General features: G+C 41.7%; 1 protein-coding gene across 3 annotated transcripts in view; it reads left to right on the forward strand.

Moving 5' to 3' along the window:
- The window catches only part of KLF3 (KLF transcription factor 3), a 36572-nt gene extending 23134 nt beyond the window's left edge, over nt 1–13438 (forward strand). For all 3 annotated transcript variants that reach the window (XM_082641817.1, XM_082641818.1, XM_082641816.1), the window contains 4 exons: nt 732–1221; nt 2109–2259; nt 7138–7298; nt 9450–13438. In XM_082641817.1, the coding sequence (XP_082497943.1) occupies nt 732–1221; nt 2109–2259; nt 7138–7298; nt 9450–9631 (984 nt within the window). In that variant the 3' untranslated portion in view covers nt 9632–13438. The remainder of the gene's footprint in view (nt 1–731; nt 1222–2108; nt 2260–7137; nt 7299–9449) is intronic.
- The last annotated feature ends 13843 nt before the right edge of the window (nt 13439–27281 follow it).

Consider the following 27281-nt stretch of genomic DNA (forward strand, 5'->3'; position numbering starts at 1 on the left):
TTCATTCAAACTGTGAATAAGTCCATCGCACAAGTTGGAGCCAAGAACATAATCACCCTCGTGGGTGGCCTTCTACCGTGTATAGGTGTGTAGGGTGACTGGCCATCCTGGTGTGCCTGAGATTGAGGCGTTTCCTAGGATGTAGGACTTCCAGTGCTAAGGCCAGGACTCGTAGCATGGATGTGTCAGTGGCTGAAGACCATCCTAAGGCACTACCATGCAGCTCCACTTGTCCCTGTTATACACAGTGTATGAGAAATGTTCAGTGTCTTTCTGCTGAGCTGGAGCACACTAGAGCCAGGGAGAGTATTTCCTGCCAAGTAAGAAACCCCATCAGAAAATCAACAACGTTAGTTGGCTTGGCTGATTCTTGGTGAACCTCAACGCCAACTCCTAATGATAAAGGCCCATAAGCCTTCTGTTTCATAACTTATTTTAGAAGTTTTCCAGGTATCATCCTCTGCCTTAACATTGGACATGGCCATAATTGTAGAATTAAATTTGAGATTTTTCGTGTGACACAGTTACCACGTTAACTTTAGTACTTACGTTTATTAGACCAGCTCTCTCTCATAGCATTGTTTTAGGGTCAAGCATGTATCTAAACCCAAACCACTTATTAAAGTCCATGTGATTGAAGGTGCCTTGTTGTATATTTTCATCTTAATTCGTGTTTCAAGCAAACACGCTTACTTGGCTGTTGACACGTTTCCGTCTTTCTTTTCCAATAGTCCTACCCGTCTAATTACATGGAGTCGATGAAGCCCAACAAGTATGGCGTCATCTACTCCACACCGTTATCTGATAAGTTCTTCCAGACCCCGGAAGGCCTGTCGCACGGGATGCAGATGGAGCCGGTGGACCTCACCGTGAATAAGCGGAGCTCGCCGCCCTCTGCCGGGAACTCTCCGTCCTCCCTGAAGTTCCAGTCCTTGCACCGGAGAGCCTCGCCGGGGCTGAGCCTGCCGTCGTCCAGCCCACCGGGGAAGAAGTACTCGCCGCCGCCGCCGCCCGGCGTGCAGCCCTTCAGCGTGCCGCTGTCCATGCCGCCTGTGATGGCTGCGGCCCTCTCCCGCCACGGCATCCGGAGCCCCGGCATCCTGCCCGTCATCCAGCCTGTTGTCGTACAGCCCGTCCCCTTCATGTACACCAGCCACCTCCAGCAGCCGCTCATGGTCTCTCTATCGGACGAGATGGAAAATTCCAGTAGTAGCATGCAAGGTAAATTCCGCCACTCGCCCACACTGCCGCCCCCCTGCTTAGTCCGGACTTGGGTCTTCACCAGATAGTCTGGGTGAGGGAGCAAAGGAGGCAAGGGGCCAAGAGCTGTTGAACTCTGAAAAGGAAATATTCGACTTAGAGTCGGCCTAAGGCATTTGCTTTTTCTTTTTTGTTTTTTAAGCGTTGACACTGGAAGATCTCCCAAGGATCAGGCTGTCTGTTAAATGCCATGAAATGATTAGTGTCACTATATACTTGTCAACTTGGGGATAATAAGAATCTTGACTTTATATTTTGCCTTATTGAATACCAACATGGTTCTAGGTGCAAAAAGGCATTTAAGAAATACCTTTAGGGGCTTCCCTGGTGGTGCAGTGGTTGATGCAGGGGACACAGGTTCGTGCCCCAGTCTGGGAAGATCCCACATGCCGCGGAGCGGCTGGGCCCGTGAGCCATGGCCACTGAGCCTGCGTGTCCAGAGCCTGTGCTCCACAGCGGGAGAGGACACAGCAATGGGAGGCCCGCGTACCACACACACACAAAAAAAACCCTTTAGACCATGTGATAACTAATGGCTATTAAAAGCCACCTTGTTTACTCACTGGTCAGAGGCAGAAGGCTGGGGTAACAAGGAGATAACCAAACGTCATAAGGAAGAAATCCTTTGGGGGTGGATGTCTTAAAAGTCCAGCTTCCTCCAAACGGTGCTTGCTGACAAAGTAATTGTTAGGAGGAACAAGAAGCACCCACCGATTCATTTCTGCTGTCATTTTGCCAAAGGCAAATAGATACACATCAGTGTGGTAGCTAGAAGCCGTGCAATAAGCTTTTAAAGGCTGAAATCGGTAAATGGTACATAGAGTAACTTTTCTATTTTTATTTTGTAGTCCCTGTAATTGAATCATATGAGAAGCCTCTATTACAGAAAAAAATTAAAATAGAACCTGGGATCGAACCACAGAGGACAGATTATTATCCTGAAGAAATGTCACCCCCTTTAATGAACTCAGTGTCCCCCCCGCAAGCACTGTTACAAGAGTAAGTATATTGAGGTCTGCCTGGCATTTACGTAGCGGCGTGCATCTCGGAACTGGAATGGAAGCTGGAGCTTCCTGCTCAAGATGTGGTGTGGATTGCCAGCCGGGACTGCCTTGTCGTTCGGGGCAGCCCCTGGGCCAGATGGGAGAATCTCTCCAAAAACTGTGTGCTCTGTTATATGTGTTACGTCATGTTCTCAGTGAATTGGTCACACATGATCTTGCCACTTTACCCCAGAAATCATTTTTATCTTGTTTTTTTCCATCCTTCCAGACTATGTGTATATAATTCTCCCATCATCTTTAGCCCAACATGGATTGAATTTGGTGTTCTAGATATTCTACTTAAGGTTGGATCCTGGAAATGCTTCATGGGATCACGTATCGTCCTTCCCATTGTCAGTTCTCATAAAGTATAGTGTTTCTGTGGTGGGGAATGGCTTTAGTCAGAATTTTCCGGGCCAACCACAAATCCAAGAAAGATACTCCAAAACCAGTCCCGTGGCAACAGAAAGCTGACCATGTTGCTCAGAGAAGCTCGGCGTTGAAAGAACTGTTTAGTCTCCTGTCTTTCTAATTGTGAGTGCCCTAGAATGTTCGGTCTGCTTTAGAACCGCCATCCAGTAGGAAGTTTACACTACTGGTCGACATCCAGGCACCTGAACGGTGGTTTAACTTACTGTCATGTGATGGTGTCACACACAGTCTAAATAACATCATTACTGGGATTTGTCACTAGAGATGCCCTTGACTTCTACCAGTGATTACACTGGAGGCTGTGTCTTCAGTAGGTACAAACGTGGCCTTCGGATCGAACATCTTGGATCCCAGCTCTGCTCTCCACCATGTATATGACCTTGGCCTACTCTCTTAATCTCGTTGCCCCTGCTTCCTCTTTATTTTCATTATTGGTTGTAATTGTGTTTCTTGTGTTATGGTCTTTACAACATTGGATTTAATGGCCAGCTTCCTAGTACAAAGGAAGTTCAACAGTTTCTGTCTCCTCAGGGTCCCTTCTGTCACCTTCCTCCCCATATAACCTTTTCTCCAGCATTTCTGCCCACTTTTCTCCCTTAACGTAATGAATTCTGTAACAGAATATGAATCCTCTGGTTTTAGAACAGCTATTTTCTGGAACTTAACATGTATTCTGGTTGTATCCACATTCAACCCAAGTAGGTGCCTTCATAATAGCTCATATATCAATTGTCATTTGCATCAAATCCGTCCGCTTTTTTTTGCGGGGGGTGGGGCGGCAGAGGGTTGTCATCTACACTTTGATAGATGAAGAAGAGAATGAATCTTCTTCCACAGCCACATCAGTAGGCAGACTGTCTGATGGTCTTGCACATTATTGCCCTTCACAATCACATAGTGCCTCCGTACCCCCAGAAAGGAACTTTTCCAAGTGTTTTCAAAGGAGTTATTTCATTCTCCCAAAACAAGCAGGTGGGAGTCAGAGCAAACAACTGATGAGCCAAGACATAAATAACTTGCCTGTAATCACACCATTAACAGCAGAGGGGGCCTGGGCTGATCTCCTTCTTCCAGATGAGTGGTCTTCCTGCTATTTTTAGGCCATATCTAGCTGATTGCATCTGCTGCTGCACTAAGGGAAAGGAAAAATAGACTAACCAAAATGGACACATCTTGTAGGCTGAATTACCTTTTTTTTTAGGATGTCAGATGTCTTTGGTGAGGTAACTGGCAACATAGCTTGTACCTGTAATTGTTCCTGCACAGATGATGAAAAAGATGCTATAAAGCCAACTGCCCACATAGCAAGGGATCCATTGACTGAAACGGGGTTATTCCAAAGTCTAGGTTATTATAAATTACAGTGTAACGCATTATGGAAGAATAATTGAAGGCAATATTCTGTGCTCTGAATGATGCTGGAAAGAAAACACCTTTTCTCTTTTCTTGCTTATTTTAAGTAACGTTCTTTTGATGATCTCAAGCTCAGTGGCTTTTAATGATTAATGAGTAATGTGCTTATTCTAATGACCTAAGAATGCATTTTGCCTCTCAGAAAATTGAACCGATTAGCCACAACTGGGACATGTACCCTTCAAGTAATTCTCTCACAGATGTGATTAAGTAATGTCTTGGAGTGTGCCCAGTAGCAGCCCACATAGGAAACCCAACTAGCCAGGAAAGAATCACTGGAAACCAAGCACCTGGTACCATGTCCATGAGGCAGCCCCAATAATATTTGCCTTAGGAAACCCTTCCTTTACAAGGGCGGACTTTAAAATACAGCTTTGAAATCCATTTGTTTGATCATAAAGTTATAGTTTTAGGATTATTTTTAAAGGCACTCAAATGTATATCAGATTTCTTTTGTTATTTACATGTGTGAAAATTTATTTAGAACAAAAAGTTTGAGGATCAGATTTCCCCACTGAGGTGGGAACGTGAAACTGTAGCAGACATAAGAGGGATCAGCTTAACTCAAAACAATGACCAGGTCTCTGATATTTACTAGGTATTCTAACTTCTTGGTTATAATGATCCCAAACAACCTCCTTAAAAACGAGCAGTGAGGAGACCAAGAAGAGTGAGTGAGATCCCAAGATCCTGAACCTCAGCCTCTACCAATATCCGGCTCTTTAGAGATAGACTGCTGACCCCTCTCAGAGTGATGCTGCCTTCCAAGGGAGATGTTGGCTGGAGTAGAGATTTCCTGATCTGGTGTTAGGACATCCCAAAAAAACTCCTCATGAAATTAAACAACTGTAGGGGCAAAGTTTGCTAATGGGTTTCTGCACCTTGAAATAGTAACAGCTACTGTTTAGCAGATTTGCATCTGGAACAGGTGTTGTTCTTAAGTGTTTTGTGTGCATTACTCACAACAACTTTCTGAGATCGCATTATTATCCCCTTTTACAGAGAAGAAACTGAGGCACGGAAGAGCATGAATACCTTGCCGAGGGTTATAGGGACTATGAGAACAGAGCTGGAGCGCACAGCCTTTTAGGGTACCTTTTTTTAGGGTAACATGTTCACAAAATGAGCAACTGAAACAGCAGTCATAACTACTGCACAGAAACCATTAGAATCCCAACCCATAAAATCGAATAACTGGGAGAGACTTCTAAAGTTATCTGGGATTCTCTCCCAGGGTCCCAGAGGCACATGAGATATATTTAACTGTTCTTTTTTTTTCCCCTCAACATTTTACTTCCTGAAGTTCTCTTAATGAAGATGAAAATTTTCAGTCAGTGGCATGAAAGTTGAAAGTTTCAAATAAACTGATAAACTTTTCTTTTTATTAAAGGGTCTTAATAATCGAGCTTTATAAAAACTCTCACTTCTCCATTTTCTCTGCTATTTGTTTGTACATTTATATAATTGAAGTTCTTGTTCTCCCCCGCCCACTAGTTCATGTTCATTTTTCCATGTATCTAAACTTTATTCTTTCATATCGTCCCACTAAGCATCAGGGTAGGAAGGTAAAGTGATACTCAAAACTGACAGTTTTCTTTGCTAATCATAAGTGAGAAATGAGTGAAGTCACTCAAGATAAAATGCACCTTTTTATTCTCTTCCTAGTCACTTCTCTGGGTGCTTGAAAAAGTTGTTGATAAGAGACATGTATTTACATTTTTACCAAGATAAAAAAACAAGTTTCATTCGGTGACTCTCTTGATTTTTATGTCTAAATTTTATTATTCTTTATCTCACAAGACTATTTACCCTCATCACATTCTTTTCACCAATCTTTTTTCCCCCATACACTCTTGTATGAAACATTCACATGTTATTTGGAATATCTTAAGAACTTTAGATTCAAATTTAAAAGACAAAGAAGTCTTTCAGTTAGAGGCCAACCGTTGATACATAAGCTTGTAATGTATCAAGTAATTAGTTAGGAGAGCAAATGGATGGATTAGAACTTGTTAATTACATCATTAGGGGAAGCCTGAAAAAACTACAGATTTTTCCTAGCTCTTCCCACCTGCCATTTCTCTCCACCAACTTCCTTTCTGAAAAAGAGAAAGTTCATAGTAATGATGTGTAACCTGATTTGATTTCAACCCCCCTCCCCCCCTGGAAAGGTGTGCAGGTGCAGGAAGGGGAGTCTGGTTGAGGAGCCAGGAAGGTAGGGAGGATGGCAGGCAGCCAGTGAGGGAGCCGGTGCTGCACCTGGAGCCTGGGTCTTGAGTCCTGAGTGAGGGGCTTCCTCGCCTGACCACTAGCACTGCCTGAAGTTCTCTCTCAAGGAGGAAAAATAGTGACAGTAAAGGTTTGAGTTTGTGAAGACAGTAGTGCCAATTTTTTTTGTGGGGGGAGGTAAAGATCAAATGTAAATTGAGCCTCTTTAAGAGATTCAAACTAAATGCCAATTATGTAAAGGATAAAATGTAGATACATCCTACAGCGTGGTTGCCTGAGACTTAGGAGTTTGACCTCTTACATCTTCCCCTAAGGAATAATAAACGTGAGAAAACATAGTACAGCGTTCAGCCTAGGACCACAGAATTCTACAAGAAAGCAAATTTCTATTAAGGGAAAGAGACTCTCCTAGCACTTTGCACCTCCCTCTAGTGTAGCCCCTAACCCTTCTTACTGTCATTACTTATCTACATGTCTGTCTCCCCCTAGAGTATGAGCTCCTCCAGGGCAGGAACCCTGTTTTTATTCATCTTTGTGTCCCGGTGCCAAGCACAGTGCCTGGCTCATGGTAGGTGCTCACTCCATGTTTGTTGAATGAATATAGCAGTGCTTCTTGGGTTGATCCGCTAATTTCTTTTTGTTTATTTTGTTGGGTTTTTTGTTTGTTTGTTTTTGCCCAGTGTTGTTAATGCTTTTGGTGCCTTGAAGGAAAGGAAGAGCCTTTCACTCACCATTTTGCATTTGGCATCGGCTTTCCTAGGAATCACCCTTCAGTCATCGTGCAGCCCGGGAAGAGACCTTTACCTGTGGAATCTCCAGACACCCAGAGGAAGCGGAGGATACACAGATGTGATTATGATGGATGCAACAAAGTATACACTAAAAGCTCTCACTTGAAAGCACACAGAAGAACACATACAGGTACTGGAAATACAAGACTCGCTTCATCTTTCTTCTTAAGAAGTGCTAGCATGGAATGTTAAGACAAATGTTGTAGCTTTCAGAGATTATTGTAATGAAATTTTTTCAGGCATCTTGAAAGTTACCATAGCTGCAGATGTCTCTTGTCAGTTGTGAAAAGTGAAGTTTTCGATAATGATTTGTTTTTATAATAGAATAGATTCAGGGTTATCTATTCAAGGCCCCTTGCAACCACTTGCAGTTCTGTGGTCTCTGTAGTAAGAGAGAGAGAAGGGCATGAAACCTCCACTGGGAACAGAGGGGGAAAGTGCCCTTAACCATGGGCCTGTTTCATCAAAGATGTGGCCTTCATATAGGCTGTCACTTAATAAATGTTGTACATTATCAAATTCACGATGGCAAAAAAAGAAAAATAAAGTTCTTTATACAGAACAAGTAAATGCAGCAGTTTATAGAAATGGAATTCAAACAGAAGACAGTCATCGAAGGAAAGAAAAGTGAAGATATTTGGGTGATTACCGTCTTCTAAAACTGAGGGAACTTGTAGGCTATTGCCTGCCATATTTGTTGTAGGATATTTTCCAGTTTGCCAGGCGTTGCGTATAGAGCGTACAGACAGATCTTATAAAAATTGTTAAATAGGTGAGGGAAACATAAAATTGTCCCCTGTGCTCACGAACATTTTGTAGCAAAACATCTTAAGGAATTCGTACAAAAATGTTTTAAAACCTGATTAATTGCAGTTGGTATTGGTGATTAATGTTTATGGAAAGCCTCATCTGAGCTGACCTCATACTCTTGGATGTGAAATTCTAGTGTAACAGCAATTTCCCTCTCTGTACATTTCCTTAACTCAGAATGTAGAATATTTGGAGTTTTGTGAGTCATTCTTGTTAGGAACATTTACAAAGGGAAGAATCCGGGGTTTGGAAGAGGAGAGGAAGTAAAGTGTCTGGCAGAGTGGAAGTGAAGGTTTTCCGTGCATCCTGGGAAGGAGGCAAAGGAAGCTGAGGGGATCCAGCCGCATACAGTGTTCTTTGGCTTCCTCACAGTGTTGCCACGGAGAGAGCTGAGGGTGACAGCCTTGCAGTTAGAGGACCACCCAATGGGCAGTGCCAGATAGACTCATGAAAGGCTCCTCAGGGCACGAACGGGACCTGAGAGGTGGATGTTACCAAAGGCCAGCCTAAGAGTAAAAAGACATTGGAAGTGTATATATGTCCATATTTGGGTAACAATTCAGATGTAAGAAAAATAACTCTTAGCATGTGTATTCTGTGCAACAAAGCAGAGAGAATAAATTCTGAATATGTCGTTGAAATGCCAAGGAATTACAATCTAGAAAACAAGGGATAGTAAATGGGAATGAATCTGTCATGCCCATTACCCAATATTACTGATTTAAACATGTAAAATTACCGTTAACTGCCTTTTTATTTGTAAAGGCCTTCATACTGCTGTCCTCATGACTTTCCCACAAAGGTCTTCTTTTTCTCACCTGTAAGTTATCGTCACACAGGAGAGGGTTGTAGAAACCTGACTTCTGACAGAGTGGGGAGGAGTTTACTATATTTTCCGTACGTCTGAATTAAAGCATTATACTTAGGCGTTGTTGTTCTTGACTAAACAAAAACTAAAATGTTGAAATCCCTGATGAATATTTGTTGCTAGGGACTTAGGGACTTCACATTTTTAGAAAACTATTGAAAAGAATAAGCAAATCCCATAAACTTTCAGTTTGGACTTCTCTTTGAATGGATAGGGCTGCATGTAGCTAAGCTCCTGAGTAGGTTTACGACTTGGAGGTCAACAAATACGGATCACCGGGTATTAAAAACTTGTTCATTGCCTCCTTTGAGGGCAAAACCAAAATTCTTTGATAGCCCCTCAGAGTGGATTTCAGTGCCATAAATATGCTTTAGGAACTCTTAAAATCCCCCTCCCCCCCTTTTTGGGCAGAAAGCCAATTTCATATTAAGACAATCTGTGTTTCTTATTTGTCGCCTAGTGGTTCAGGGGACAAATGAATGATCCTATCTTGGAAATGATGTTTGTCAAGAGCTTTAGCTCAGAAATATTTACTGTCTTTAATTATTAATATCATTTTGCTCTTAGAAAAAAATCAACTCTTTTTTCCCCACCTTTCTGCAGGAGAAAAACCCTACAAATGTACATGGGAAGGATGCACATGGAAATTTGCTCGGTCTGATGAACTCACGAGACATTTCCGAAAACATACTGGAATCAAACCCTTCCAGTGTCCAGACTGTGACCGCAGCTTCTCCCGCTCCGACCACCTTGCCCTCCATAGGAAACGCCACATGCTCGTTTGAATGCCTCTATCTCCCGCCTCAGCGTGGCTCCCACTCTCCCAGCTCTCTCTCTGTCCTTCCTCCCATTATCTAACTCATCTTTTTACATGTACATTTTAATTTTGATTCAGCTGGTCTGAATCTCTGAATTTATATCATTCAAACTTCCATATGGTCAGTAGTAAATATTCTCTAATCCTCCCTCTCCTTGCCACGGGTCAGACCTAAAGAATGTGAACACTTTTTTTTTTTTCTTTTTTTTTTCCGGGGATGCTAAGCAAACCCTTCTTAGAGATACGTTTAATGTACTGCAAGCAAGGGAACATGTAAACTAACATAACCAATTGTTTCTCCATGTAATCCTCAAAAGAATGTCAAAGTAAATGTATTAGAAATACAGTATCCAGCCTGCTAGTCCTTGCCAGAGGCATCCAGACCTCTGTGCTCTGTGATCGAGTTTGGTGCTCCACAGCAAAAAGAAGGGTGGAACCTTTCACAGATTAGCTAGACATGCAACAGGCTTTCAGACTAGTACAGTCAACTCTTCCATTGTCCTTCACAGATCTGGCTTGTCAATTTGGATTTAGCACTTCATCTAAATGTACATCCTTTACCCTCCTTTGTGCCTGCAGCTACTAAGGAGGTCTTTGCCACCAGGGAGGTGAGCCAGAGCTGCTGATTTAGGTGGATGATGTCTGTCCCGTTGAGGGGGTGGATGCTGTACTTGCTAGCGTGGAGTCGGAGCAAAGGGGCATGCAGCAGGGGCAGAGCGAGGCGGGCAAAGGAGGAAGCCAGCCATTCCTGCTCGCCTAGGGCTTTTCGGTGACAATTCATCATTTGGTCCGCTGGGCAGTACATTCCCAGAGCTTCAGTCTCTATGCACATTCAGCTGTGCGGAACCCTACTGCAAAGCCAGATACCAATGGGGTTCTCCATGCACCTGTCTCTGTTTCTACAGTGTCCTTAATGTGGATTACCAAGCATTGATAGGGATGCCACAAAACTATTTGCTCAGTAATGGGAAAAAATCTTTTGGGTAAGGGTATGAATGGTTTTCTTTAATGGCCTTCTTTTACCCCACCTACTTAACAGCTTTTTTGCAAACAGGGAAATGTTGAGTGGTAATTGTGTTCCCCTATCAAATTAATCATGGAGGCTTCATATGGAGACTTTTCTGTGTGAGCTGTAAAGTGCCAAATTGGCTGTCATCTGTGTACATGACACATATCATAAATAAGCATCTGCTAACGCTTTAGTAGATTCCTTCAGTTTAAGACCTGAGTGACACTATTTGTAAATATAAATAGTTGTGAAGCACACATAGCTTTCTTGGGGGACAGATTTCTGAAAAATCTAGAAAACCACAGTTCAGGGATTCATAAATGTAGCTCAAATTCCCAAATGTTTACTGTTGGAGCTGGCAATCTCCTATCACTATCAAGTATCCTGTCAGAAGAACAAACTGAAAATGACTCGTGTTTATGTTGAAGGTTAATAGCACCATCATTTAGGGGAAGTTTTTCAAAAGCAGGCTTTTGAGCACCATAGTGTAAATGCCAGTAAAAATAATTTATGCGTAGAAATGCCATTGGTCCTAAATTTGAAGAAAGTGGGCGATGGTGGTGTAGTGTGGATGCATTTAAGCAAATGCACCTTCATCCCTCGATAAAGGATGGAGGAGCAGAGAGAAGAATGGAATCCTGAAGATTCATCCCAGCCACAACTCAGGATCCAGCACAACCTTAACTGGGAGGAATACACTGTTCAATTGTTTTTAAGACAGTGCATGAGTGATTCTGGAGGCCTGCGAATTGTGTGGGGAGCTTACTTTGACGGCGCCGTGTTAATACAAGTTAGTTGTAGGGACTGCACACCTAAGAGGTCCCGCTCGTAAGCCCTCGGATCCAACTGAAAGGAGATGTAGTTGAGAAATGCAAAGTAATTTGTTATTGTGGCACTTGGTTTTTCTTTTTTTTTTTTTAAGCACTGCAAAATTTGTTTAGAATATTAAAACATCCTTATGAGGCTTTTGTTTTGTTTGCAACTATGACATGAATTGAGGGATAAAAAAAAATGGCTCTTGGAAAAGTAGGTATTGTCTGTATTGTAGATGTTTAGTCACATTCATGCCAAAATGTTTATTGCTTGAAATGGTTCTTCCACAACACACCGAAGAATTAAGTTGGGGTGCAAAGAACATTTTTGTTTTAATGGAGATAACCAGTTTGTGTGTGTTCTAGCCCATCTTGAAGGTGGGAAAAGGGGCCAGAAAGGATAGAATTGATCTTTGAATAATTAGCTGTGAGTCTAAGTCCAGCTGATAGAAAGCTTCGTGGGTTCTCATGAAATTTGATGTGTATGCTATGGCATATTGACTTTTTTTTTTTTTCAGAAAAGCAAGCAAGACCCTGCAAAGACTATTACATTACTATTCAGCTTGCTTAGATTATGCTAACAGTTCATTAACAAAGATACATTTCAACTCTGAAAGAAAAGCAACCCAGGAAGCTATTCTCTGTTCCCATGCTGGTCTGTATACTTTAGTTACCAATTGGCTCTTAACCAAATTTTCCTTTTTTATATATATTTGTATTTTACTATGATAGTTGAGAAATTTAGTCTCTTAGTAATTTTTAGCTGTTATTGTGGAAGACCTCCAATACAAGATAAGGTACCCCTGAACGTGTGGTTTTAATGATATGCCATGTTACTATCGATGGTGATTTTAATTGCAATATTTTAAATTGATGAGAATGATTTGTAAACATGAAGTTAGTGTTGTGTAAATTCTGTTTATTATAGAACTTCTTTGATTATCATCCAAGTGTCATCTTGGGGGAGAAGTCAGAAAAATTAAATCTGTAACCATCATATCTTAGAGTTCTAAAGTGTGAATCTACATCGCAAATGGGCATTAACATTCTAAATCGCCTGGTTTTGAGAATGTGTTAGCAGCATAGCTATTATGTTCAACTAAGGAAATGCTAAATATCAGAAGTTTCAGGAGCCGTAGAACAGATTTACGGGGACTATATACGAATGTGTATATTTTACTAAACACCCACCTGCACTATCAGTGTTGCACTAATGTGGAATTTGAAAAACTATATTGCTGATACTGTATATCTACACATCATTCCTGATTAGATTGTTTTAAAGACAATCTCAAAGGTCTAAGGTTGTAAAATAATTTGATTGGTTTGAAAATACGCAGTCATCTTGAAGGAATTGCTGTCATACATGAAGTTGCTCAGAGTGGCCTTTATTCTCTTGTTGGTCAAGGTTAACAAGTTCTAAATGATTGCAAATTCACTTAAATAATAAATACATTTACAAAGCCATTTTACATGCATTAAACGAGGGCTACAACAATATTATGTTTTACAAATACTAGCACTTTTTTTTTTTTTGCTGTTATGTACTTAGTGTTAGAGGGTCAAAATAATCTTTCTGCTTAGCATCTCTTAAACCATACCTGCAAGTATAGCAGGATTATTACATTTACAGTACTTTAATACTTGTATAAACTATGCAGAAATTTTTAATAAAGTGTAATATATTTTATAAGCTAATAAGACTGAATGGGTAAAGGTTTTTAGCATGCATTAGTATACTTGCAAATACTGAAACATTTTGGTAATCTTTCTTACTAAAGATGTGAATGTTTAATGTTCTTTCTCTGTTTCTACTCGGTAGTCCAATGGGAATTCAGTAATGACATTTTGTCATGTCAAACTGTGAACATAAATTTGTACTGTACAGTCCTCATATACTATATACAGTATGCAATATATGTATTATATACTTGTTAATAAAACCATCAGAATATTACCTGTGATCATGTGATTACTATGTATGCAGTGATCACTAGGAACAAAACTTAGCAAAGTAACATGTAAGAGGCCCTTAGAAATTTCAAAGTAAATCACCCTTTGATAGGCAGTCATTAATGGAAGGAAAGAAAAACAGATCTAACTGGAAAATGCACTATATGAGTTAACTCAGCCCTAAAGCTATGTCCCTGGTTTTCTGATAAGTTTTCTAAGTACAAACCATAAACTTGTAAACAACCCAGCATAAACCTACAAATTCACCTAGTGCATTCTTGGAATATTTTATTGTTTATGACCCTACCTGCTTCCAAAAACAATTTTCGGTTTCTTATGTGTAGTACTTTTAAGTTTTTAAATAAAGACTAGGATTCGTAGCTCGGGCAGTGGGGAATCAGGAATTAAGGTAAATAATTCTGGTAAATAAGGTAAATAAAAACATGATTTTTCAAGCCTTCAGTAAGCCGTGTCTATGGACACTGCTGTGTCCTTAGCATCACAGGAACAAGTAGTTTCTAGTGGGCATTTAGAGTTCTTGTTTATGACAAAATGTCTACTCTCTTGCTCCACCTAAATGTAATTGAAGCTAAGATACTGGCTTTTTAGGTCTCTCAGCAGCTTCCTCCAGCCAGACTTCATCTTAGCATAACATGAAATAATGTCTGACTGGCGCTTGTCACCTGACTCAACTTCACAGGTTGGACAGGGGAAGGAGGATGGGGTGGAGGCTGAATTCAGCCTTCTGCGCGCTCTCCATCAGCCTTCTCCAGGGAACTTCTCTGCTTTTATACTGTGATAGTTGACTGCAAGCTCAAAAGGTATTATATGTGACTATGACTTCCTAATGGAATATCACCTTGGATCAGTCCAAATAATTGGCTGTAGTTCTCACTATATTTCATGTATGGGTGGGATGATACTTGCTGATTTCAAAATGAGACCCAGCCTTCTAAGGAAGTACTTTCTTAAAGCTGGATTCTGCCTGAGTGAGTGATCAGAATGGTGACAAATATAGATTTTATGAGAAACTAAATTCTTTGAGGAATGGTTGAGCAAATTAAGATGTTCAGCACACACACACAAAATACATAATCATTGCCCAATATTTTAAATGCTGTCAGGTCAAAGAAGGGATTAGGAGGCTTGCTGGGGGCAAGTTACCAAGTCTAGTATGCCTTCAAGGAAAGAAGTGGCTTTCAGGGATGGGTTGAGATGGTAGTGAAAACACATATCTATAGGTGTCTAAGTGAACTACTACAGACCAGAGTGACCTGTGTGTATGTACCAGACAACAATGAATTGCCCTTCAAGGGTACATTTATTTTAAGATGTGTAAACCGATCCTGTTACCATTTCCTATTATCTGAGCTGATCACAGTCATGGTGGCTGGAATGAGACTGTATATGTAGAGAGTGACCCCCAAGTGAAAATGACATGCCATAATTAGAATTCTCTTTAAACTTACTACTTTGGTGGGGGGCGGTTCTCACCAACTTTAGACATATATATTGCTTTGAGCGCTTCTGTTTGTTCTGTTCCTGGGTTTGCATTCCCCTTGGGTGTCCTGAGTGGTCTGGGTTAAGGATAGAAGACAGCAACTGGATCTGCAGGTTCCTAGACTGTATACTCTCTTTTACACTGAATACAATCAGTGTTTCTTCCTTCTCAAGACCAGTGTATTAGGGTTCTCCGGAGAAACAGAACGAATAGGATATATAGATATAGATTAGGATATATAGATATAGATGATATAGATTTAAAGAGATTTTTAATGTGGAATCAGCTCACATGATTAGGGAGGCTGAGAAGTCCCATGATCTGCTATTTACAAGCTAGGAGACCCAGAAAAACCAATGATGTAATTTTAGTCCAAAATCCTGATAACCAGGGGAGCCAATGGTATAAAGCCCAGTCCAAGGGCGGGAGAAGACCAGCGTCCCAGCTCATGAAGACAGGAAGCAAAAGGGGCAAATTCCTCCTTCCTACACCTCTTTGATGCAGGCCCTCGGTGAATTGAATGATGCCCACCCACACTGGGGAGACAATCTACTGAGTGCACAGATTCAAATGCTAATCTCATCCAGAAACACCCTCACAGACACACGCCAAAATACTGTTTAATCTAGGCACTCTACAGCCCAGTGAAGTTGACATTAAATTAACCATCACACTCAGGAATTCCAACAGCCCAAGGAATTGGCTTCTAAAGAATTCTGTGTGGCAGAGGAGGGTTTTGAGGACCTTCAAGGTTTACAGATCTGCTCTAGATTTCATCTCCTGCTACAAAGGCCAGCTGCTTCCCTGTAAGTTGCACACCTTCACAGCTATACTCATGCAATCCCCCAACAAAACTAAAATCCCACCACACATTCAAACCAGCATCCTCAGCCCCTACTTTTTGCTCTGCACACTTGACCCTGCCTCCTTGAGATCACTCATTACACTCCAATTATTTGTCCAAGACTCTCTTCCCCACCAGAATGAGAAACCCCACGGTCTGGGATGGGACTTCTTCACATCTGTGTCCTCAGCACCACATACACAGTGAATACATCATTAGATAGTGGTTGAAAGAATAGGTGAATCTGAGTTCTAGTCTTAACTTGGGCACTAACATCTTTCTGACCCCTTCATATCAAAGGGACCACCTCTGAAACTTCTCCTGAATTTGTCCTCTCATGTCCATTGCCATCTGCTGCCCCAACTCAGGCCTCTGGGACTATCACAGAAGTCCTCTCACTCTCTCACTTCAATCATCCTCCTCCACACCAGCCACCAGGATTGTCCAGCTGTTTAAAATCCTTCCATGGCCCTCATTGCACCTGAATTGGTTCTTCTAAATTCAGCCCTATTCCCTTTAAAGCCTCATCTATTACCATAAAATTTTTCTTTTTCTTTTTCCCTAAGAACCTTCAAACACTCTCCAGACTCTATGACTTTGATAGTTGCACAAGATATTCAGGGAGATACTCAACAAACTCCTACTCATCTTTCAAAACCCGACTCAAAAGTAACCTTTTCGGGCTTCTCTGATGGCGCAGTGGTTGAGAGTCTGCCTGCCGATGCAGGGGACATGGGTTCGTGCCCCAGTCTAGGAAGATCCCCCATGCCGCGGAGCGGCTAGGCCCGTGAGCCATGGCCGCTGAGCCTGCGCGTCCGGAGCCTGTACTCCGCAACGGGAGAGGCCATAACAGTGAGAGGCCCGCGTACCGTACTGCAAAAAAAAAAAAAAAAAAAGTAACCTTTTCTTTAGGATTTCCTTGGATGAATTCCACTCACACTTTCTATAGTGATATTCTCTCCCTAATTTTTTTCTGTGCCTCCATAACCCTTGTGTTTCCCTCAATTATTTGCACTTATCACTCTGCATTTTTAATTTGCCTGTCTCCTTCCCTCACTAAATTTCAGATCATCCAAAGACGATTCTCTTCCAGATGTCCAATGTCCAATCCCCAGGGCCAGGCACAAATCAGTACTAAGGGAAGGTATGATGAAGGAACAAATGGGTAATAAAAACTAACATTAATTGAGCATTTACTGTATGTGCGGTACTATTCTAAGTACTTTGTGAGTGTTAATTAGTTTACCTCTCAAGACTGTAAGACATGTAATTATTGTCATTACCTTTTTTTTTTTTTTCCGGTACAGGGGCCTCTCACTGCTGTGGCCCTTCCCACCGCGGAGCACAGGCTCCGGACCCGCAGGCCCAGCGGCCATGGCTCACGGGCTCAGCCGCTCCGCGGCACGCAGGATCCTCCCAGACCGGGGCACGAACAGGTGTCCCCTGCATCGGCAGGCGGACTCCCAACCACTGCGCCACCAGGGAAGCCTGACTCACTCATTTCTTAACTAAAAAAAATACTACTGATTCTTCAATGACTGCACAGCCAGAACTTTCCAAGGGGTAAAGGAAGAGGAAATTTTGCTGATTTCCATAAATGAGGCTTGATGTCTTTTTTTTTAAGTGCCAGGTGCACTGAAGTATAATTTACATAAAGTTATTCTTTTTAGTGTACATTTCAATGAGTTTTGACAAGCACATACAGTCATGTAGTCACTATAATCAAGACATAGAAAATTCCATCCTCCCTAAAACTCCCTCATGCCCCTTGTAGTCAACATCCTCCTTCAGGCTGATTTTGTTTCCCTATACTTTTGCCTTTTTCAAAACGGATGTAGCTTTTTGAGTTTGGCTTCTATCACTCGACATTGTGTATTTGAGATTCATCCATGTTGTTATATGTATCATTAGTTTATTCCTTTTAATTATTTAACATGGATGTTCCACAATAGCCTTATATATTCGTCAGGTGAAGGATATTTGGATTGCTTTCAATTTGAGGCAATTATGAACAAAGCTGCTATAAATATTCACCAAAGGTTTTTTTATGTTAGCATAAGTTTTCATTTCTCTTGCACAAATGCTTAGGATTGCTAGATTGTGTGATCAGTAAATCTTTAGTTCTCTAACAAACTGCCAAGCTATTTTCCATAGTCACTGTACCATTTTTGCATTTCCACCAACAATGTATGAGAGTTCCAAGGTACTCCACAACCTTGTCAGCCCTTGGTATTGTCAAGTGTTTTGCTTTATGCATCCTAATAGATCAAACAGTATCTCACTGTGCTTTTAATTTGTATTTCCCTCATGACTTATGATGAACCTCTTTTCATGTGCTTATTTGCCATCCATATATCTTCTTTGTTAGAGTAGGATTTTTTGTGCAAGTCTTTTGTCCACTTTTTATTTGGTTGTTTGATTTCTTATTATTGAGTTTTAAGAAGTCACTATATATTCTGGATGTAAGTCCTATTTTGCTAATATTTTCTCCTAGTTTGTGGCTTTTCATTCTCTTAACAGTATCTTCTGAAAGCTGATGTGTTTAATTTTGATAAAGTTTAATTTATCAATTTTTTTCTTTTATGGATCATACATTTTGTATCCTAAGAAATTTTTGCCTAACCCAAGGTCACAAAGATATTTTTCCTATTTTTTCTTCTAGAGGTTTTATAGCTTCAGGTTTTCCATTTAGGTCTATGGTCCATTTGGGGTTAATTTTTGTATATAATGTATGAGTCAAGGTTAGTTTTTTAATATACATGTCCAATTGTTCCAGCATCATTTTTTAAGATTATTTTTTCTCCATTAAATTGCCTTTGCATCTTTGTCAAAAAAAATCAACTAACCATATATGCATGGGTCAATTTCTGGACTTTGTGTTTCACTAATCTATGTGTCCATCCTTTCACCTATATCACACAATTTTGATTACAGTAGCTGAAACTGAAATCTTTTACATAAATCCTTGGACATGAGCAAATGTAAAATACTTCTAGAAGAACACGCTCTTACCCCATGACACAGAGAAAGCCCTCCTTTGATTTAAGTTCACAAGCCAAACTAACAAATACTATAAGCAAGAGTCAGCAGTCACTGCAAAAGACACAACAGAAGAAAGTCATATGGTGGAATTGTCAGAAAGAAACTATAAAATAAGTACATTTACAGACATAATGGGATTAATCAAAGCCCTAAGAAGAGGGCCTCTGTTTCCAGTCAAGATATGAATAAGTGCATTCCACTCTATTCCTCCTGCTGATTACAACAGAAAACTCTAGAGTAAAACATAAAAGAGGACACGGTGAGGGGGAAGGGTAAGCTGGGACGAAGTGAGAGAGTGGCATGGACATATATACACTACCAAATATAAAATAGATATTTAGCGGGAAGCAGCTGCATAGCACAGGGAGATCAGCTCAGTGCTTTGTGACCACCTAGAGGGGTGGGATAGGGAGGGTGGGAGGGAGGGAGATGAAAGAGGGAGGAGATATGGGGATATATGTATACGTATAGCTGATTCACTTTGTTATACAGCAGAAACTAACACACCATTGTAAAGCAATTATGCTCCAATAAAGATGTTAAAAAAAAAAAAAAACATAAAAGCAACTATAGGGCTTCCCCGGTCGTGCAGTGGTTAAGAATCCACCTACCAATGCAGGGGACACGGGTTCGAGCCCTGGTCCGGGAAGATCCCACATGCCGTGGAGCAACTAAGCCCGTACACCACAACTACTGAGCCCGTGTGCCACAGCTACTGAAGCCCACGCGCCTAGAGCCTGTGCTCTGCAACAAAAGAAGCCACTGAAATGAGAAGCCCACGCACTTCAGTGAAGAGTAGCCCCCACTCGCTGCAACTAGAGAAAAGCCCTGGCGCAACAATGAAGACCCAACACCGCCAAAAACAAATAAATAAACAAAATTAAAAAAAAAAAAAAAGCAACTATAAGTAGACTCTGAAAGGTGACAAAAAGATGATAGACCAGCTGGAGAACTTAGAACTTGAAGGACAACACAGCAGTAAGTTCCTTGAGGTAGTTTTTTGTTTATCTGATTTCCTGTCATATATCCTGGGAGCTAGAGCAGCCCACAACCTGGAACCACTACCAGGTACAAACAAACAAACAAACAGAAAAATAACTCTCTCAAAAAAGGACCGAGTGGATGACTCTACAGGATAGAACCTTTTTGAATACAAATGTCTTAGTCCGGACAAATACCTTAAAAGATGCAACATCCCCCATTGTCCATTGCCCACCATGCTGCAGAGTCTATGGGATAGAGCCCAATCATCCCCACTCTGCACAAAGTGAATGTCAAGCAAAGAAGTGTCTCCCCTTCCCTTTCCGCTGTGGTGAGGAGCTCTGACGACTATCCCTATTCTGCATTAAATAAACACATGGAGAAGCAGCGCTTCTCCTCCTGCCACCAAGCACGGTGGTGAGAGACTGTGGGGATGGAGCCCTGTTGACAATGCCTACCCAGCACTAAGCAGCAAAGAGGCAGCATCCCCTCCCCCTTCTAACTAGAGAGTTGGGAGAGGATTATGGAGAGGAGGGAGCAGGAGAAAGAGACCTTTTAATCAAAGTATGAAGTCCCAGGCTCATCTCTGAGCGGCTCAAGCAGTAAACTGACCAGAATCAACACATCAAAAGCTTTGAGAATTGAACCATAATGTGGAATACCACCCAGGCTTCAGACTGGCCTCTCAGTAGTACACAGTGGGGCAGACCAGAAAGGTACTGCAAAAGTTTAAAAGTTAAACCACAGCCCACAAAAGTGGGCCAGGATGTGTGTTCTAAATCTAAATGGGTTGACTGCTTGCTAAAATAGAAGATTTAAAGAGGAACCAGAGTCTCATAACATAATACACAGAATTTCTAAAATATAATCCAAAATTACTTATTATAGCAAGAGCCAGGACACTCTCATCTTGCATGAGAAAAGAAATCAACAGGGGCTTCCCTGGTGGCACAGTGGTTGAGAGTCTGCCTGCTGATGCAGGGGACACCGGTTCGTGCCCCGGTCCGGGAAGATCCCAAATGCCGCGGAGCCGCTGGGCCCGTGAGCCATGGCCGCTGAGCCTGCGTGTCCAGAGCCTGTGCTCTGCAACGGGAGAGGCCACAACAGTGAGAGGCCCGCGTACTGCAAAAAAAAAAAAAAAGAAAAAAAAAGAAATCAACAGATACTAACAGACAGAAGTGTTGAATTGTCTGACAAAGATTTTAAAGGAAGTTTCACAAAAATTCTCTTAAAAACAATTATGGGCATTCTGGAAACAAACAGAAAACTGAAAATCTCAGCAAAGAACTAGAAGATATAAAAAAAGAATCGAGTGGAAATTTAGAACTGAAAAATAAAACATCCAAAATAAAAACACTCACTGGATGAGCTCAATAACAGAGACCACAGAGGAAAGAGTCAGTAAACTTCAAGACAGATCAATACAAATTATCCAGTCTGAACAATATAGAGAAAATCAATTGAAAGAAATGAACACTGCCTTGGGGACCTGTGGGAGAATAACAAAAGATCTAACATTCATGTCATTGGAGTCCCAAAAGAGAAGAAAGTACAGGGCTGAAGAAATATTTGACGAAATAATGTAAAAACTCCCCCAATTTGTTGAAAGACAAAAAGACAGCAACAAAAAAAAACCCTCCAGATTCAAGTAGCTGATTAAATCCCCCAAACAATAAACCCAAAGAAATCCCTACCCAGACACTTCATAATCAAACTGCTGAAATGAAAGACAGAAAAAAAAACAAAAAAACAAAACGAAAAAAAAACCCAGAGTTAGATATAACATGGATGAAACATGATATTGAATTTTTACATTGGCAACTAAATAGATAATAAATACTAGAATTGTAAATTGTAATTGTCTTGGCAAGTGAGAATGACAAAAATGACAAAAAAGAGAATGACAAAAAAGTCAGGGAGAAATACAATCTTATTGGAAGGGGTGGGAGGAAGAGAGGGATGGGCTGGCAGCCATATGGGAAATGAGTCTCAGAAATGCAGCAAAATTTACTCAAGAGTAGGTATAGTTTTGTGGGATCTGAAGCTTCTCCATTTGAGAGGGGAGAAGCTTTTAAGAAAAAGAATACAAAACTATGAGCACAAACACAAAATATGAAATCAGTTATGATTGTGAACATTTATTTCAAATGAGAAAAGAAATCCCAATAAACTGTAAATTTTAAAAGCTGATAGATATGTTAAACAGTACAGAATCTCTAATAATATCATACTGCCTCTTCACAAACCCCCTTGACCATTTCAACAACACTTGTTTTCTACATTTTTTGGCTGCATAGCCTCTTTCTATGACAACAATTTCATAATTTTTTTATAGAGCGAGAATAGAAAGACAAGTCAGTCTTTCCCCTGGTATGGTTGATTAAAATTTGTTTTATTATTATTAATCATTGGATGTATAAAACATGCGGCTTCACACACAGATGTACTCACTTTTGTAGGAATGCTACAGGTTTGTGCCCTATAAATACAGAAATTCTGAAAAAGTCTATTTCATGTGATTCCATCAAAAAGAAAAAACACGATATGCTTCATTTTGAATGATACTCATTGCACTATTGAATAGATTCTTGACAGGAAGGAACTTTTGTTTGGACCAGGGGTTGAGGAGGAGAACTGAGTCCCATGCTTATCATTGTACATGCCCGATGTCTGGGAGCATTTCCCCTGGGGTAGCTTCTGACCCTGTACATTTCAAACCTTGCTTCTCTTCCACTGGCACATCTGAGCCAGATGCCACAGGATCTTCTCTTATTGCTATAGAGCCTCTGGCCCTGCCGCTTCACATTGCCACCAGGTTGAGCCAGCCCAGTGGGTGATAAAAATATTCCTGGATGTTATTCCCACACTGACAATAACGCAGCACAGAAGTAACATGAAACTTGAATACATCCTACTAAGCCCAAACAAAATCCTAAATAAACATTTAGGATGTTTATTCCCCAGTTAGTAGTCCTTTAAGAGAGTCCACAAAGTGTGCAAAGCTGCTCCAGTCCCACTAACCTTAGCGGAAGTCACAAAGGAAACAGACAAGAGTCTTGACCAATTGCAGTAGAAACATCATACTTCTGCAAATATCAAAAAAACAAATGGCGAAGGAGCAGGACACCAGCTCCCTCCCAGGACTTGGAAGGGCCCGTGCAAGTGAGGCCCTGGAAGCTTCCTCAGCTTCACAGCAAATCCAGCTGGGACCCTACTGGGCTGCAAGCCTGGTTGACAACCCAGCTCATCTGCAGACCTGGTTAGAGAATACAGACTCTAAGGCCTCACCTCTGTAGATTCTGACCCGAGAGTAGAGAGGGAAGTGGTGTCTTTAGAAGCTAAGTGGGGTGGGTTGAAGTGGCCGTGGAGACGGGAGGAGGGAGAGGACAGAGAGTACCCACTGAGCCCTCATTATCTTATCTTAAATAAATGAAAAAATCCCTCCGGGGGACTTCCCTGGTGGCGAAGTGGTTAAGAATCTGCCCTGGTCCGGGAAGATCCCACATGCCGCGGAGCAACTAAGCCCGTGCCCCACAACTACTGAGACTGCGCTCTAGAGCCTGCGAGCCACAACTACTGAAGCCCGCGCGCCTAGAGCCCGTGCTCCACAACAAGAGAAGCCACCGCAATGAGAAGCCCGCGCACCGCAACGAAGAGTAGCCCCTGCTCGCCGCAACTAGAGAAAGTCCGCTTGCAGCAACGAAGACCCAATGCAGCCAAAATAAATTAATTAATTTTAAAAAAATCACTCCGGGACTGGTCCCAGCAACCTGTAAACTGCTCTTCATCAAACCAAGTCTCCTGGTTTTCCAAGAAATAGGGACCAGGGCCAGCTTCTCCAAATTGCTGTCACTGACCTTCTGCCACAAATGCACATACGCTACTTCTCCTTTTACTCTCCCATTTAGACCCTTTTTATTTATTCATTTTTAAAAATTTATTTATTGAAGTATAGTTGATTTACAATGTTGTGTTAGTTTCTTCTGTACAGCAAAGTGATTCAGTTATACATATATACACTTTTTCATATTCTTTTTCATTATGGTTCATTATACAGTATTGCATATAGTTCCCTGTGCTATAGAGTAGGACCTCGTTGTTTATCCAGTCTCTATATAATAGTCTGCATCTGTTAATCCCAAACTCCCAATCCATCCCTCTCCCACCCTCCCTCCACCTTGACAACCACAAGTCTGTTTTCTATACATTTAGATACTTTTATAAGGCACAACACACACATACACACACACACACACACACATACACACACACCCCTTGCATCTGCTTCTAAGTTCCTGCCACCAGGGCAAACACTAAGGAGCTGAATCTATTGATTGGAATTTTGGACTGGCCACTTCGAAACTAGAAATCTCTGGTCTCCTCCCTGTTATAAAATCTCCACTCAGCTCCCATACACATAGTTGAGGTGAGTGATCACATCAATGCAAGCCACCTAGGGTGCATAGGAAGAAAGTTCCTTAAATCCTAAGGATGATTCTCTTTCTAAAAAAAAGAAGCCCTTATTTCTATACTACTGGAGGGTAAGAGACTTGATGTTTATAACCATGACCTTGAACTACCATTTGAATCATCAAAAACCAACTAAATACTATTTTTAAAACAATAGTAACCCTTGTCATTAAATCTGGCTCTTTTTTTTTTTTTTTTTTTTTTTTGACACTTCTGCTGCTCCTAAATGCACAGGTTTTGGAACAGGTCGCCTTTGTTCACATTCCTGCTTTGTTCCCTAACATTCTGAACAACTGGAAAGTTTTAAACCTCTCTGAGCTTCTGTTGCCTGGTCTGTAAAACAGAGGCAGCTCATATCTATCTGATAGTGTTTCAGAATTAAATGACGTCATGTTTGCAAAGTGTTAAGTGCAACGTAGTACTTCGCTCAATAGCTCATAATTATTATAGTTTACTACTTGCGCTTTCAGAATAAATAAGGAGGACATGCAGATGAAATGAAGAAAGAGACCTCAGAATTGCTGAGGTTACGGGAAAAGGACATTCTCCACCACTGTTAATAGGAGAATGGGTAAAGATCCTTTAGAAAGTAACCTGAGAGTATTTATCAAAATTTAATATGTACATATCTAATTTCTAGGGACCTGTTGCAAACTGATCTAAACTAATTTGACTAGGCAACAACTGTCAGGTTCTGTTGCTAAAATTCATTTCACACCAGTGCATAGAGGTAGATGATACAACTTTAATACTGAGCCACATACCTCAACTGTGGGTTTCTGATTAGAAGACTTCAGATACTAACTGCCCTGGGGTGTAGACGGAAGATAAGCTATCACACAAACTACCAGCACTCAAGGTGGACACGGGGAACTGGCCCTCTGCATTCCATGCCACATTTTCCTAACACGCCTTTCTGTACTACAGAGCCTGGAAAACTAAAAATTACATTTCCTGCGCTCTCTTGCAGCTGAGATTTGGGATGAGAATCACATCTCACCAAAGGCATGTCAGATGTGGTTCAAAATATTCCCTTTCTTACTGATAAAGGTTAAGCCATAGAGCATGCTTGGTGTGCGGTCCAGATGAGCTAAGCCCAGGATTGGGCTAACCTACCTGCGCCATCAGGGTAACAGAGGACGGGAATGGCCTTCCCACACTGGGGGAGGGGGAGAGGTGAGGATGACCTGGCAATACTTAGGGCAGAGAAGAATTCTCTTGCAGACAGCTCACTCTCAGGAGGAAGAGAGGGGAAAACCTGAGGTGAGCATGCTCAGTAGTGCTCCAGAATCCACCAACTAGGCTAAGCCACCTCCCTCTTCCAGCCACGGCAGAAAATGAGAGGAAGAGAGAAGGCAGGAGTGTCATAAGGTCACATGAAGGAGAGACATCAGGGAGGGTAAGAAAGATTCACCCATAACAGTCACCTATTGGCACGCAGAAAGTCATGAAAAGGGGCCAAGAGAACCATCACAGTTACTCCATCTACTCCCATTGTTTTAAATTAATTTTTTTATAAAGAGATGTATTTGTGTACGACTTGCATAGTTAGAAAGGACATGAACGTAAAAGTCATGTGACTTCCACTTCCATTTAGGATAGAGTAGTGTACAGCAGACCAAAGCTTCTGCCAGGAAAAACTGGAAAATCTAGATACAATTAAAAGAAAAAAAAAATCTTCGACAGCGTCAGAGGGCTGGATGAAGCAAAAAGCCTTTGGCAGGGCTGATTCTGGAGATGGAGAACTGCAGGGGGATGAGCTGCTAATCGGCAGCCGCTTTCCCCGGGGGGGCCCCTCATCCCACAAGCTGCAGAGGAAGAGTCAATTGCTCAGAGGAGGAGGACCCTGTCTTAAAGCAGCTCTCCACCTTTATTCTTTGTCGCAGGGGTCTCATGGCGTGCGTTACAATTTGTAATTAAATGTGGATTTAACTGTATTTTTATCTGTCTCTACCTCTAGACTATGAACTTCTTGCAGGCAGGAGAAAGTTTTGCCTATCTTGTTCACTGCTGTATTCCTAGCTCCCAGCACAGCGCCTGGTACACAGTAAATGTGTAGTTGAATATGTTGAATTCAGCTGAGTTGAGCTGAGTTGAATTGAATTGGATTAAAGCAATGTATGTTTTCTGGCTCTTTCAGATTTCCTGGATTCCAGAGGCACCTTTTCCCAAAACCTGGAGGCCCTATTCTTAACAAGACTTTGTCAATAGGGTCAAATCCAAGCTACTTTCTAACTAGAACTGCATCCTCTGGATCTGGCTCTAATACCTCCAGGGGTTGGAAATGGGAGGGGTTGGGAGCCTTGCCATCAACCTTCTAAAATCCCAGGTCACTTCCACACCAACACCCCTAGGGCCCTAGGCCCTTCTCTCCCTAACCACACATAGTCCTAAGGCTCTAACAGGAAAAGTTTAAGAACTTCTCTGGGGAGCTTCCCTGGTGGTGCAGTGGTAAAGAATCCACCTGCCAATGCAGGGGAAACGGGTTCAAAGCCCTGGTCCAGGAAGATCCCACATGCTGCGGAGCAACTAAGCCCATGCGCCACAACTACTGAGCTTGCACTCTAGAGCCCACAAGCCACAACGGCTGAGCCTGTGTGCCACAACTACTGAAGCCCGCATGCCTAGAGCCCATGCTCCACAACAAAAGAAGCCACTGCAATGAGAAGCCCGCACACCACAACGAAGAGTAGCCCCCACTGGCCACAACTAGAGAAAGCCCGCACGCAGCAACGAAGACCCAATGCAGCAAAAAATAAATAAATAAATTTATTTTTTTAAAAAAAGAACTTCTCTGGGGGCCTATCAGGCATTTTCTGTTTAAGTCAACCCATTTCAATATCTCTCCAAAATGCTGTAGGTTCCTCAAGTCCACCTTCTCTGCTTAACACTTACCTGGAGTTTCTAAACAAGGCTTGTCCTCCTTTGGTCCCCTTCTCCCCCCACCACCCCCATTCTCAGTGGGACCTGGGCTTCCACCCCCTCTATGGGGGCCTCAAAGTCCCA

This window comes from Mesoplodon mirus (assembly GCF_964341445.2).
Source record: "Mesoplodon mirus genome assembly, chromosome: 2".
Classification (NCBI taxonomy): Eukaryota; Metazoa; Chordata; class Mammalia; order Artiodactyla; family Ziphiidae; genus Mesoplodon; species Mesoplodon mirus.